Source organism: Aphelocoma coerulescens, chromosome 8 (genome assembly GCF_041296385.1).
Source record: "Aphelocoma coerulescens isolate FSJ_1873_10779 chromosome 8, UR_Acoe_1.0, whole genome shotgun sequence".
Classification (NCBI taxonomy): Eukaryota; Metazoa; Chordata; class Aves; order Passeriformes; family Corvidae; genus Aphelocoma; species Aphelocoma coerulescens.
Window position 1 is genome coordinate 25151092 of NC_091022.1, and position 14439 is coordinate 25165530.

General features: G+C 43.8%; 1 protein-coding gene across 1 annotated transcript in view; it reads right to left on the minus strand.

Moving 5' to 3' along the window:
* TRABD2B (TraB domain containing 2B) overlaps nt 1–14439 on the minus strand; it is a 276678-nt gene that overhangs the window by 43242 nt on the left and 218997 nt on the right. The window contains exon 5 of the mRNA XM_069023357.1: nt 3502–3592. Within this exon, the coding sequence (XP_068879458.1) occupies nt 3502–3592 (91 nt within the window). The remainder of the gene's footprint in view (nt 1–3501; nt 3593–14439) is intronic.

A 14439-nucleotide genomic window follows, 5' to 3' on the forward strand; every position in this document is an offset into this window, starting at 1 on the left:
ACTGAAAGCATAAACAGCTTTGGTCTTTGTCCTGTTTCACTCTTCTGTTTTTTTGATACACAGGAACGCTGCTAGTTATTTTCTGAAGAAGGCATTCTCTTGTCCTTTCTAAAACTGAAATGGATGGCAGAGTTTAAACACCATACCAGATTACACTCCACTTATTCATGGTAATGCTGCTTAGCTATTGTTGAACAATCAAGATCAGACTATTAATCATGTCAATAATAGTAATAATCATACTGTTCTAGGAACAGAGAGATTAAAGAGAAAGACTATTTGCTGTTTTGGCAAGGCAGCACTGGTAGTAAGTAGGACATAGCATGAGTGTTTTGCTGAACTTACTTTCATATAATGGGGCTTCTTACTTAACCTGAGAAAAATTGTCCTGCAAATCACTGTCAAGGAATCATTGATACTCATCCAAAACCAGCCTCAATTTCAATCTGATATACTTTCAAATATTCCTATGTGCCAGCTCAAACTGTTCCTCTTCATTCTTCTGCATACAATCTGTCCACAACACTCCTTTTTTTGAATTCCCTTTGCCAAAACATAAGCATGCAGCTGCTTCAGTTTTTTTTCCAACCCTTGCATTTTTTCCATGTGCTGTCCACCCCCCCCCAAACTCTACATTAGAATCCAGCTGATCTTCCCTGAACACTGTCCAATTTTTCAACTGTCAATGCCAGAATGCAATGCAGTGGGCTTGACTCCCTTACACAACTTACTTGGAAGTAAACCAGAAATGTCTCTTTTGGGCTTCAGCACAGGAGAGAAATACCTCTTCATGTATGGCTCCACAACAATCAAGATGAAAACACCTGCACCTCTGTAACCCATACAACAATTTCTGCTTTGCAAGCAGCTCAAAATTCATTGAGCTTCTATTTGTTTATTCTATGTATACATTTTGTTACTACAGTCACTATAGCAAAATGGTTCCTCTTCTGGGCCTTTCAATTGTTTTTATTTCATCTTTTAAAAAGGAAAGAGTGAAAAAAGGAAGGCTAGACAAAAATGCAAAGTTCCTTAAGACTCAATTACAGCAACATGACCTAAACAACACAACAATTATTAAGTTGTTGTGCTATCAAGTTTTGTCATACTGTGTTTGGCTAGACTGTCTTTTGCAGCTTGCCCAGAAATCATAAAATACAAGCTATTCCAAAAAAAAAAAAAAAAAAAAAAAGGGCAGAATGGTTTGCAGCAGCCTCCTCATTCCTAAGGGGGAGCTCCAAGCGCTTCTGACAGCTACAGCCCAGTTACAGGACAATGACAATACAGTCCCTGGTGTGGAGTTCTGAGAGTCTTTGTTTCTTCTAAAGGCTGCTTCCTGTGAATATATTTAAATGATCTCTATTCACAGTTTCTATAGCTTTCTGCTGTTTCTGCATCTTGAGTAATTCAGTCTAGTGGCAACTCTGGACTTTTTTACCATGCAATTTATTTTTCCTTCTTCATTCTCATCTAGAACAGGCAGATCTACCTTATCATCAGACCATAGGAAAATTCACAGAGCATCTAATCTTTATGGGGTGCAACCATGTGCTCTCTTTTGACTCCATCCAGTATTCCTGCACAGTAGTTTACCCTTTAATAAAGTTTTGTATGTTCAATGTTCAGAGCAGACCCCACTGGAATTAGGGTTCTAGTCCAGGCAAACCTGCCCAACATGATGTTCTGGAGCTGGGAACAGAAGTTACCCAGTGTGGGACCATTCAGCGGAGGACACACACATCCATCTAGGCAGAGTTCAAACCCTCTTGCTTTCAGGTATGTTTCCCCAAGGAACTGAGAATTTTAGGGAAGACATCATGAACAGGAGACTCTGCTGCCAAGGTAGGGGAATGCAGAGAGGTGCCCCACTCTGCAAATAAGTCAACATTAAGCACTGGCTTTGAGTCAAGTTTCCTGCCCCATCCTTTATTTCAAGTCTGTGATGATGTGTACAGACAAAGCCTAACACCAGAGAGCAGAGACTATTCTTGGACTTCTCTCACACTACTGCATCTTTAGTTCTTCTCCAGGGCTCACAACAGCCAATAAATTAATAGTTTCACAATTTCCAGTTGAAACACTTTTTATGGGAAGATGATACTTTCAGCTAAATGAAAATGGCTGAAGACAGTGTCTGCTTCCCTGAGTGGAAAGTTTCTTTGTCAGAAACAGAGGAATGATACACCTCAGCTGTTCTGCTATAGTTTGCTTGTTTTTTCTCTTTTGCTATTTTTTTTTGGTTGGTTTTAGTAAAAAATTTCCAGCTCCAGCCTGTTACAGTGTTTACTGCTCTTCCCTGCACCATGTTGACTTTTCTCCCCCTGCCAAAGTGCTTCTTAAACCTCCTCTGAATATATGCTCTTCCTGGTGGTGTTTAACAGCCTTTTCTTCCTCTTTCCCCCATTGTTATTTAAGACGATGCTTTTATGGCTCAACAGATTCCAAGAAGCATTTAGGATAAATGCTCTGTCAAAGAACGCTTATGCACAGTTGAGCCATATTATGTTCTATATGAATCACTGTGGATGTTTCCCAAACAAGGTTAGATCAGCCAGATTTTCCAACTAGATTACACACAGCTTTTTCAGACATGGCCTACTACCTCTGCCATTAATCCTCCTCATTGAGACTCACCTCGGTTTTGGACCATGTCATGTCTGCCCACCAGGGACAGGAGCATGCTGCTAACACTTTCTCCTAATGAGGATAACAATCCTATGACAGAGTAGCCTTGGCCAAATTTTATCTGCAGAATGTAGGGGAAAGGCTGATTTTGCAAAGCTATATGGTCTCTCACCATCCCTCATGGTTTTATTGTCTGTGATTTCTTCAGACAGAGACCTCATTTAAATGGCCAGGAAAAAGAAAAGTCTGCAGGATGAAGGAAGTCTGTTTCACCAACTAAGGACAATTTTGTGCCATGTTTTATTTTATACTAATGAAGATTGCCAAGAGCCTCTTGATCAGTCCTTCTTGCCTGCTTTACTTGACCAGATAGATGGAGAAGCTCGGGAATACTGAATTGCTCTCTACCTGCCCAAAACAGTTTCCAAGGTGCATCTGCTACATTAAATGTGGTCCTTCAGGAAAAACTGAAATTCCACCTGAAGAACAGCAGCCTGACAGAGAGGTCTGCAATGGAGAAGCAACAAAAACCCCCATGGAGAGTAAAAGGAAAAACAGCTCTGGGGGGAAATGAGCTGAATGGAGATGTTTCTTTAAAGAAACCATGGCACTTCTGAGCTGGTATAATGAAGCAGCTGTGATATAAATAATGTCCCCAAGTGGAAAAAACCCACAAAAAACCCAGCCATTCAGGCTCCATATGTTTCCAAACTCACACAATGGATGCTTTACAATGAACTTTTTGTCGGGAAATTGGGTGGGACAGGGAGGTTCCTCACCCACCTCCTATACTTAAGCAATAATCTTGCTTAGTCACAGAAAAAGGGAAAGAAAAAAGGAGAGAAAATGATTAATAATCTGTGGGCAGCTGCTTACTTTCCAATTGGTTGTCCAGGAGGGGTGTGCTCCACTTCAAATCCTGCTTGTCTCAGTACATCAATCACAGTGTTGTTACCCAGGAAGTGACCTAAAATACAGGTAGAAAATAGCACTGTCAATCAAACTACTACTCTCACTCACTTGAGATCCTCCTGTTGGAACAGCAGGTTTGGGAGGCAAGGGTACCAAAAACTAGACCAGAGGAAGGGACAGCATACAGCCCAAACACTTTCTTCTTCCATCTTATTTACCCCTCCCTCCCCTCACATGGCCAAGGGACTGGGTGGATAATAGAAAACCTAGATGGGTTGCTAGTCTTGCCTTCCACCGTGGCCATTTTTAGTATGTACACTGATAAAATAAACTTCCAACATGGATGTCAGAATAACCCTGCAGTGGCAAAAGGATATTACTAGGGCTTTAACTCATGAAATAGAACAACTTACAACCCTGGCCATCACTGTTCATGGACATCTCCTAATGAAGAGACTCTGAAGCTGCTGTACTGCATGTTCAGCACTTGTCTGACTAAAACCACAGTGATTCAGGAATTGCCTCATCAGCCATTCAGCCACCTGCACAGCAGGGCTGGGAGGAGCTGGGATGGTAACCTTATCTCTCCCAAAACATGAAGATTTAGTCCTGTAATTCAGGGCTCTTTGTTAGAAGTGTAAAGGTCACATTCCTATTCACAGAAGTAACAAAGAGCTCAGTAAGTACTGCCGCATGTACAGGCCTTGAAAGAGTTTACTTAAGGGAGTCCCATATACTTGAAGTCTGAACCAAATCCCACCAGAGTCAATGGGAGCCCTCAAAGGGCTTTGGGCACAGACTCAATAAGGCAGTGTAATCCAGCCAAAGCTTTCAACTTATTGTCAGAGCTCACACTGTTTGCAAGAGGGGTTGGATATATAAAGGAGGGAAGCAAGAAGTCCACAAACAGGTTTATTAAAATCCATGTAGTACTGTAACCTGTCTCCAACTGCAGCCACGACTGACACTGAGGAAGGACAGAACTATCTTCCTGTTATATCCATTAGCTTCCAGCTCTGCAGGGCTGGGAGACCCCCATTTACACCCTGGTCATTGCATCTCACTGCCAGCACTGAGCAGACCAATTCACCAGGAATGTGCTCCAGCCTCCATGTGCCCTGTGCCATCTTGGAGCAGGGAGTTCCACCCCGGTGCTGGGTGTGAGAACTCACTCCTCTGGTTTGCTGCTGGTGCTGGGAGAGTGTGTGCTTGCCTTAAGCACAGTGAAAGTGTTTGCAGGAGATGTTTCTGACAGCCCGGCTCCACGGCAGAGCCAAGTGCTTTGCACTGAAAACACCAAGGCAGGCAAGACGTGCCTGAGTCCCTCTCCACAGACACCGCTGTGTGCAGCCACCAGCAGAGCCACCCTCGGGATTCTGCACCCACACTGCACAAAGTCCTGATGAATTTGAGAGCATTCAGCCCCCAGGATTTGCTCAGCCTGTATCTCTCTGCTCCCGCTGCCAACAAGGGCGCTAACTCGCCTCAGTTGTTGGAACGATACAGCTGTATGGCTTTGAGTGCAACTTGCAAGTGCTGGTAAGAGCTTTTAGCCAAAAGACATTTCTTTAAATGATTAAATGTACATTTGCAGAGCCCTAGCGTGTTCCAGGATTCCTCCACTTCCTTTTAAGAAAATTCAAAATTTGATTTTCCCCTTACTAACTTACTTAAAACAAAAGCCAAAGCAGCAAAGAACAGTCCCAAAAATGTGTTATACACCCTCAGAGATTCAAGAAATGAGACATTTGTGAATGATTAACTGGATTTGATCATATCCTGTTTTTTTATGCAGTGGCCAAGGCAAACAAAGGTCCCCATTCTGTCACTGGCAAAGTGACACTGAGGAACCAAAGTCAAAGGTATCAGAGTCCGAGACATTTCCGAGTCCCCTCTATTTTCCCTGAACCAGAGTCTTAAATGCCAAATGATTTTGTAATGTAAATAATTGTCCTGAATCCAGCAAATCTTTGACACCATGACAGCACAAGAGAAACCAATTTTAACTCTTTTAAACCCATAGAAAAAAGTAACTATGCAAAAGCTCTGGCTCCTCATCCACACAATGGTAGGTCTGTCAACAATGTCAGCTCCTCAGCAGAGCCTGCAAGTCCCTTCAGGTGATGGATGAAGACCAAAAGGAGACTCTTCCTGGAGATCCCATTCCTGCCCTCTGTGTGGATACCATGCTGAAAGCTGCCAGCCCCTGGGACTGGTGATCTGCTGTGCAGCATGGCAATAAGGCTTGCTCTTTTAATTTTGCCTTTCCTAACTGGAAGGAACACCAGCTTCCATTAAAAACCCCTCAACTTCATATTCCTGAATAAATTAAAATCATCATTACAAATTTCCATGTGAACATCATAGTTATTTCATTGTATGTCTACAAACCAATACATGCTAAAATATTAGAGACAATTAAGCTCAACATCAGTGAAAAACATCAAATCCCTGCCTCTGGCTGCCCATATGTGCAAATGGAGTACGTAGGAATTGTCGTGTTTTTATTTCTAGATAGAAAATAAATGAGCTTTATAGATATATATGCATGTGTGTGCATGCAAGCTTCTGCTAAAAGATTTAAAAAAATTTCTCTTCCTGGCCTGGGAAAAACCTCAAGAAAGTATAACTACCAAAAATTTAGTGCATCTAGAGACATATCAGACAGGTTAGAGAGACAGGGGAATGATCTTGCATTTGCATCACTATTCCCTCTTCAGTCTAAACCTGAATAAACCATTCCTGGAGTATTAACCAAATTTATCTTGACAGCTGATGAAAACTGGATCGGAGAGGTCAGAACATCAGCTGTCCTGGGAAATCCATGGAAGTGGAAAAGGAGAGAAAGCAGACATAAAAGATTTTCTAGATAGGGACCTGAAGAGAAAGTCTGTACTTGGGCACGGAGATATGCAGAGCAGCCACCCCTAACAGATTAAAAAAGCCCAGGTGTGGATGCAATCCTTCCACCCTCTGAGGATAAGGAGGTACTCATGGCATTTGCTTGAGGACAAGACCCAGTGCTAAACACAGTCATTTTGTAGTTTGAACACAAATACAGTGGAGTGGTCAGTGTGGCTGCTGCACTTCAGAGGGGGTTTCTTATGAAACTTGATGAGGCCAAGATTATTCTCCTTTCGCTCATGTCTTGTTTTTTTTGAGACAGAGGATCTGGAGACAGTGGAGGAACACATTATACAGTGTGGTTGCTAACATTAATCACAGACCTTCCATCTCTGCTTTGCTTTTTTATTTTTAATTAAGAACTGTGCTTTGGACTACACAAAGCAGATCCATGTAATGTGTTTCCTTATCTCCCCAAGGTTTCATTTTTCACTGAAGAAAGAATAAACCATAAATTTGGGGTTTTTTTACTAAAAAACATTTAAAAAAATACATGAAATACACATGGTTTCCTTAAAGCACGTCCATGCTCAAACACACCGCTGAAAGAATGAATTTTCTTCCTTTCTTAGTGGAATATCCTGAGGCAGAAAGAAAGACACTTCTCAGCCAACTCTTGACAGCCATGTATTTTCTAATTGACCACATAAACTAAAGCTCTTCTTTTCCATTTCAGGCATCCTAGTGACCCTCATCAATAACCTAAGCATCAGGTTGCATCCCTCAAAAGTCAGATGAACTTGGGTGTTCCTACACAGAAAAATTATAACTGTGTTTTGATGACAGAAGCAGAAAAAAAGTTTTTAAGCAAATGTTATGTACTTTATCTAGGTTTAGAGATCTACTACAAATTACTCTGTCTATTCGTTTCACAGTTCTTTGTTCCATGGCTTAGAAGGATAGTGGGGTACAAAGGAGCAGGAGATAATTCCCTCACAAAGGACCTCCATTGCCAGAGCCTTTGAAGTTGTGCTAAAAAAGCCTTGCTAGCCCATTAGCTGACACACAGCAGAAATCTGAACTGTTTCCATGCACACTACAAGCAGAGCTATTTTCTGCACAATTAGTCATAAAAAGGGCCAATGTAAACTGTGTCGGGAGGTCTCAATTCTTTACATTCTCCACACAGTGAATCAGACATTATGTATAACGTTTCGTTGCCATTTAGACCTTGGGCTGCTCTGCAATCAGGAGGCGGCAGCCTCTATTCTTCCTTCTCCCTCGATGCTGATTCTCAAGCCCCTTGGCAGCACCACAATGTTTATGGTAGGAAGGCTTCACAAGAATTAGTGTAGGGAAAAATGCAAAGGGCTGAGAGTTGCCCCCCTCACAGTTGGGGCAAATACTTTGTGGTTCCTTTGCCTGCTGCCTCCAAAACTGCATCTCCATTTCTCTTATTCTCACAATGGTCAAACTGAGTATTTTGGAAGCTGAATGATGAATTTGTTAAGATGAGGCTGTAGTAAGGAGCTACAGCAAACACTTCAGGCAATGACTTTTATCTGAATTTGCTAATTTCTCCACTATAGCATTCCAGTCTGACCCCGCGGTCTCTGGGAAACAGCAGGAATTTACTGGGAACCACATGCCATCCCACATTACCCTCTCCTGACATTACAGATGTCCCAGACCCATGATGGGGAATCAGTTTTGTGGATAAACCCTCCACATTTTTAATTCCCTTTCGCTCGTTGTCCAGCACCTTTCTTTGCTAATAAATAACATGCTTTAAAAACTGGAGGCTCTTCAGCCTTTCCATGGTGACCCAGGTTTAAACCATTATCACTGCCACACAATTGCTCCTCTTTGTTCTTGAACCACTTTCTTCCTTAAAATCTCACTCTAGTGGTAAGGATGGTCTTGAATAAGTACCTTGAATGCACTTTGACAAGGAGCAAGTGCTGCATTTGTGCAGATCTTGCTCTAGCACTGAGTACCCCTCTGATGTGAAGTGCCTTATCAAGGAAGGACACCAGGTAATGGATTAGGTGGGTGATATGCAGCACCTAGGCATGAATATAATGTTAGGAGTGCCTGAATATTTTGGTTTTAAATTTTACTGATAACACAAACAAAATTTGTGCTTGTGGGGATCCAACAGGGGAATTTTCTGGAAATGGCTTGAAGGACCCCAATCTACCCCAGTTAGTATGAAATAATGAGAGCCACACCATGCCAGAGGATGAGACATGCAGCCCTACCACACCAGACCAGATCTAGCAAAAGCTCCCTAGAGGCTGGTATTCAGGTTTGAAACAAGAGCTCTGTGGGCTGTCCAAAGGAAAAGGGACTATCAAAGACCCCACCTTCCAGAAAAGTCTGTCACGCCAGGTTGCTGGCTTTTGCTCTGCTTCAAGACACGATTTTGCACTTGGAAATAGCAGCATTATGCAAAAAGCTGTGAAGGAGAGCTGGAGATGCAGGGAACGAGCTTTCCTCCTCCCCTGCTTGGCAGGAGTATCCGAGCCCAAAGCATGCCTTAAAAAATACTTTGCACAAGCCACGTGCAATGGTCTTGTAAAGCAGGCTTTCATCATAGACTCCTTACATCATGCCACCCCTTCTCCAAGCAGATGGAGAAATCATTTTCCCTCTCGTTTGATGTTGTTATTCTATGCAGTTGTGAGGAACTGACTCATAGCCACTCTTGGACAGTCACGGGAACCAGAGCAGTAACACATGAAAGCCAAAGCGTGCAGCATTTCCAAGGTCCAGCAACCCTCCCATGGCTCCCCTTCATTCTTTTCTTGCATGTAATCACCTCTCTCTCCTCTCACCCGAGTGCACTTACAGAACAAGCTCTGGAGAAAGGCCACACCGTAGCCAGAGGGAGAATGGAGCGACCAGGGGCCAAAAGTTGAGGGGGTTATTCCAGATTGACGCCAGGCTAATAGAGCACAGATTTGTGCTTCCCTGGGGTGTCTCTGAGATCTGCAGTGCAATTCTATACTTGGAGCATCTCAATCTGAAGGACAGACAGATTCCCACAGACTTCTATTTCCTTGCTCCCCCCAAATATAATAAATTCCCCCCATGTCTCTCTGTTTCTTATCTTTCCTTCTGAGCAGCCCTCCTGTTAAAGGTAAGGAGCTGTTGTTGAGGCACTCAAATGCCACACCATGGAAATCCTTCTCTAGAAGCAGCCTGGAGTGCAATGCACAGTCCTCAACAGGCTCAGCATGAGGTGGGACAGAGTTTACCAGTTTGGAACTGGCTCCTTGCTGGTACAGCGCTCTGTTTCCAGACTCAATGCAGGGCCATAATGTGAGCTCAGCAACTCAGTTCTCTGCTGTCTTCGAAGTCTTGGAGCACTTTCCCTAGCAGACTTGCCCTAAACATATGTGGGAAACAATAAAATGACTTTTTTTTTAAAAAAAAGAAAAGCTCAATTTTCTTCCAAGTCTAAACCAGCTGTTTCACTTGGGTTAAGAAAAACAACACAAGCAAGAGCTGAAGTGAGGTCACCTCCCAAGCATCTCCTCTGGCCTCTGTGTGAGTTTGTAGCTGCCTCAGACATTTCCAAATGAAGTGACTGGTCTGTGCTAGTGAGTCTCACTGGAGAGGATGGCACCTCCACAGAGCAATTCATTCCAACATCTCAAATACCAGGTTTGGGAAGAACATGAGCCCTCTGTGCAAGTCTCTCCCCATGGACCATGTGAGCTTAAGGAGCTCCTTTAGCCTTGCTGTCTATCAGACATGGCATGGTGGCCTGCCAAGCCACCCTGCAATTGCCCAAAAGCTCCTGAACACTGCACACAGCCCATCCTTCTTGCACACCATTCCCTTTTCTGCCCTGTCCCCCACCTTTCTTGTCATGCCAGAGTTTGCATGGGACAGGGAGCTGTGTATGTTTGTGCTTTGGTTGGTTATAGGGCCATTTGGGCTATTTCATATTCTTGCTTTGCTTATGTGGCAGTTACGAGCAGTTTTCCACAGAGAGCAGGTCCAACAGAGGATGACTCTTTCAGTGTATCTTCTTAAAGAAAACATAGGATCCCTTGAGAATCAAACAACAAAGCCTGAAGATTTGAAGTGTTCATTCTGTAAAATGTATTGGTTATGTTTGCTGGTATAAGAAATATGTAGTAGGAAAATTGTGTGGGCAGGGTTGAAATAAAAGTTTCATTTACCTTGTCCCCAGGTTTTACTGTGAGTAAAGGCAGGGCTTGCTCAGTCTGAGATACTGCATGGAGCACAGTTATTGGCATTTCCCCCCCTAGCAGAATGCCATGACCAGATGTGATTTTCTTTTAAAATTGTTTTTATTTTATTTTTTTTAAGGTGCATGCTCCTCACTGAACTATATTGTTGGGAAAATACCTTTCTACATGAGGTTGTGACTGGAGGTGTGTGCAGTCATGGAGCTGTGTGACAGGAAACATGCCTCTGTGTCCCTCATGGGATCCTCTCCAATGGACAGGCTCAAAATACAAAATCTTATGAACTTTACCGTGTCTAACACTGTGGCAGAAGAAAAGGAGACAAGTCTGAGGAAAATCTAGAGAAAACCCAGCATCTCTAAGAGTCTTCCTAGGGTGCTGGAGGCATCTTTGGGATCATCAGATCCCCCAAGTGCAGACAGTCTGGTGTGAAACGCGCTGTCTTAACATTCTTTGCTGGTTGTCATCAACGCCTCAAGCAGTGAGGAAATTGGTGAGGAAATGCAGCCTCTTTTTTTACCCAAGGTGCCTTATTAGTGCAGGTATAGCCTTGCTGAAATAGACAACCCTCTCCCACCTGAACCACAATTATCAGCTCTTTCCACGGAAGCTGCTGCCAGCCCCCTGGACAGCCAGCACAGGGCAAGCAGCCTCCGAGAGAAGTGTTTCATATCCCATCACAAATCCCCTGAGCCATCCCCAGCTAGTCTGGAATGCACATGGACCTGCCTGCCAAAGCCAGGCAAAGCTCGGGGTAGGGGGGAGAAACTAGATTCTGTAATTCCTGCCTCCTTTCTCAAGGAGGTAGCTGTGAACGTGGTACTAAAACACCTCAAGGACTGGGTGGAGTCTGAGCTCAGGGCAGCTTCGGGCCTTGGAAAGCTCCTCAGTCAGAGAAACAGCTTTTTGCATGCAGAGTATCTCTGATGAACTTGTGGAGGCATCTCTGAGGCCCAGCAAGGACTGGACCATGTGGGACCTCAGCTGTTCTCAGCACAAAGCCAGTGTTATGAAATGCAGCAAAGGCAAAGGCTTCTGGCAGGTAATAAGGATTTAAGTGCATTTTAAGCACTTAATGGTTTCTTATAGGAAACAAATATGGGTGAGGGCCATGGTCCATCACTACAGGCTCAGTAGTGAGCTGGACTGTTGAGTCTGTCCTTTTTTGGCCTCATGGATGCATTTGGCTCCGACAATATACTGTGTCCACAATGTAATCAAGCCTGGTGTGAAACAGCACTTCACTGTGTTTGCTTTGAACCTGCTTCCCCCAGTTCCTCTAGTTTGCACAAGACAGTTCTAAACTGAATTAAACAAAACTGTAGTCTTGCTCCCGTGTGAGATCAAACCATTCCAGGAAAGTTAGTTGGGGGCAATGTCTGTCGAATCTGTGAAATTACTTCAAAAGACTACAAGACGAGCTGTCATTTTCTGTTTGAAAAGCAGTTTGAAAACCACAAATCAAAGCTCCCAGTTGGCAGGAGACGGATCCTTGCTTGTTCTTTCTGGTTCTGACCTCTCAGTCGATTATTCTATAGACTACACTGCTTTCTTCATCTATTCCAGGACCCCCTTTCTGGTGGTTTATTTGGATTGGGGATGTCTCGTAAGTGAAAAACCTGGTGAAGCCTTAGCACAAAACACAGTGATTCTTCAGCAAATTGCCAGCCCCCTGGAGTTTATGGACACAGGACAAACTCCTTGCTGGAGGAGAGAGTACTGATGCTTCCTACCCTGTGGACACAGAAAAACAGAAACCTTTTCACCAGACTTTTTAAAAAAGGAAACTCTTCAAGGAAACCAAAACTGAGCCTCCTTAGTCAGGATTTTTTGATCTATAAAAAACTTCACATTGTTAAGACTGGTTTGTGCTTTTCCCAGGAAAACCCAGCTGGCCACTGGATGTCACTGTTGTTGCAGAAAAACACCCCCGAAAGTTCACAAATGAGGCTGTGAGTACGCTGAGGTGTCACCCCAACCTGGAAATGGCCTTTTCTTCCAGGTTAATCAGCGCAGCGCTGGTAGCATCTGGAGGCTGCCTGGCCAGTGCAACACCTGGAGGCAGGACACCCTCGATAGTCTCCATCAGCAGCTGAGGGCAAGTCCTGTAGGGAGCTCATGGACCCTGATTCACCTGTGCCCAGGTGTGCGTCCCCTCCTCTCGCTGGATCCCCTCTGGTTTTGCTGAGACATGTCCCTGCTGAGCACAACACATCTGACCTGCTCTCCAGTTTGGACTCAACCCGTTCTCTTCTGCCATCCAGAGGAGCACACGGCAGCAGGCACGATTCCAAGCTTGTCCTTGATCATGGATTAAAAGCAATTATGTGCAGTGCTGCTCTGTGGTTTTAGCTGGCGCTGCTCTAAAGGCACTTTGGCGCAGCTGCACCACTCACAAGGTTTGAGCTAATTGCTCCATCGAAAACTGCCTTGTGCTACGTAGATCATTTGCCACCTCCCAAGTTACACCAGGCATCTCCAAATCCATTCAACCACACAGAGGAAACCTGCCCTAAACCACCATCCTCAGACTTAAAATTCAGCTAAGGATCCCTTTGCAGCATCATATGGAGTCTCTCCAGGGCAGGCAAGGGGTTTTTTCGAGGAGTGCTTTGAGGTCCTAGGCTGAGGTCCTTCCCACAGAGGGAAAACGCGAGAAATAAGCCCCAGGAGTCCACAAAACCCTCTCAGATTGGAGTCAGATACTGCTGCTGTGGCATTCCAGAAGGTGCAAACTGGAATTGTTTCCCACCTTACACTCCAAGCCCAAGGCTTGCTGCTTGATTCATGCCTGTCCTGACATTGGGAAGCAAACTCCCAAAACAGGGCAGATGAAACCAACAAACTCTTGCCCCTGAGGAGAAAAGGAAGGCAGGAACACACTGCAGACATTTGTTAAGCTGCTGAATATGGTATTACAAGACCCTGAGATACATGTCGTGTGGGAAGAGATCTAGAGCACTTACATCTGGAGCTCTGTCTCCTTTGAAATGCAAAGCATGCCAAAGATGTGGAATAATAGAAAATTGGGCTAGAAAGTAGCCATTTTAGTCCATCTAAATGTCATAAAGCAGGATCAGCTCTCCCTGGGCATGATGGACCAGATCAGCTTTGACACTAAGGATTTCTATATGAATTAGAAAAAGGACCTCCAGAGGACATTTGACAGAACTAGGAGATTCCATGGCTGTGTCTTTTATTAATTATTTTTTCTCTCTTAAAAGCAAAACAGAAGAAAGAAATGCTTTGTGAAGGATGGACAGTCCTTTGGCTAAAGGTCCTGTGGTGGAAGGAGGGGGAGTTTCCAGCGAGCAATGGCAAATGCTCTACCAGAAGGGTCAGTAAATCTTATCTGTCAGAGAGACCATCTGTGTAGTGGGAAAAGAAAAGAACGTGGTCCTGCAGTATTGAGAGGTTCTGAGCTGCAAAGGTGCTGTATGAATATCCATCACAACCCAGCAGTGATGAACTTCATCCTGCAAATACTTCCATTTGTAAGCTACTCTGGGCATGCAAACAGTTGTATCAAGCCCCCACATCCTCATGGACAAAGGACATCTTGCTCAAAAATTCAGAATTTAATAGACTAAAAGTCTTGAAACTGTATTCCTCGAGTACTAATTTGCATATGCTATGTCTATGGAGAAGTTCTTCTCATTACAAATTTATTCCCAATTAGACTATCAAAAGTGTCTCTACATTCCACTGATCACTAGTTATTTTTGTGAGTTTCACCCACACAGATCTATTCTCAGCCACATGGCCAAACATCCTGACTAATTTCAATTTAGGGTTTTTTTTCTATATAAATACACAGAATTTCTATATATAATTT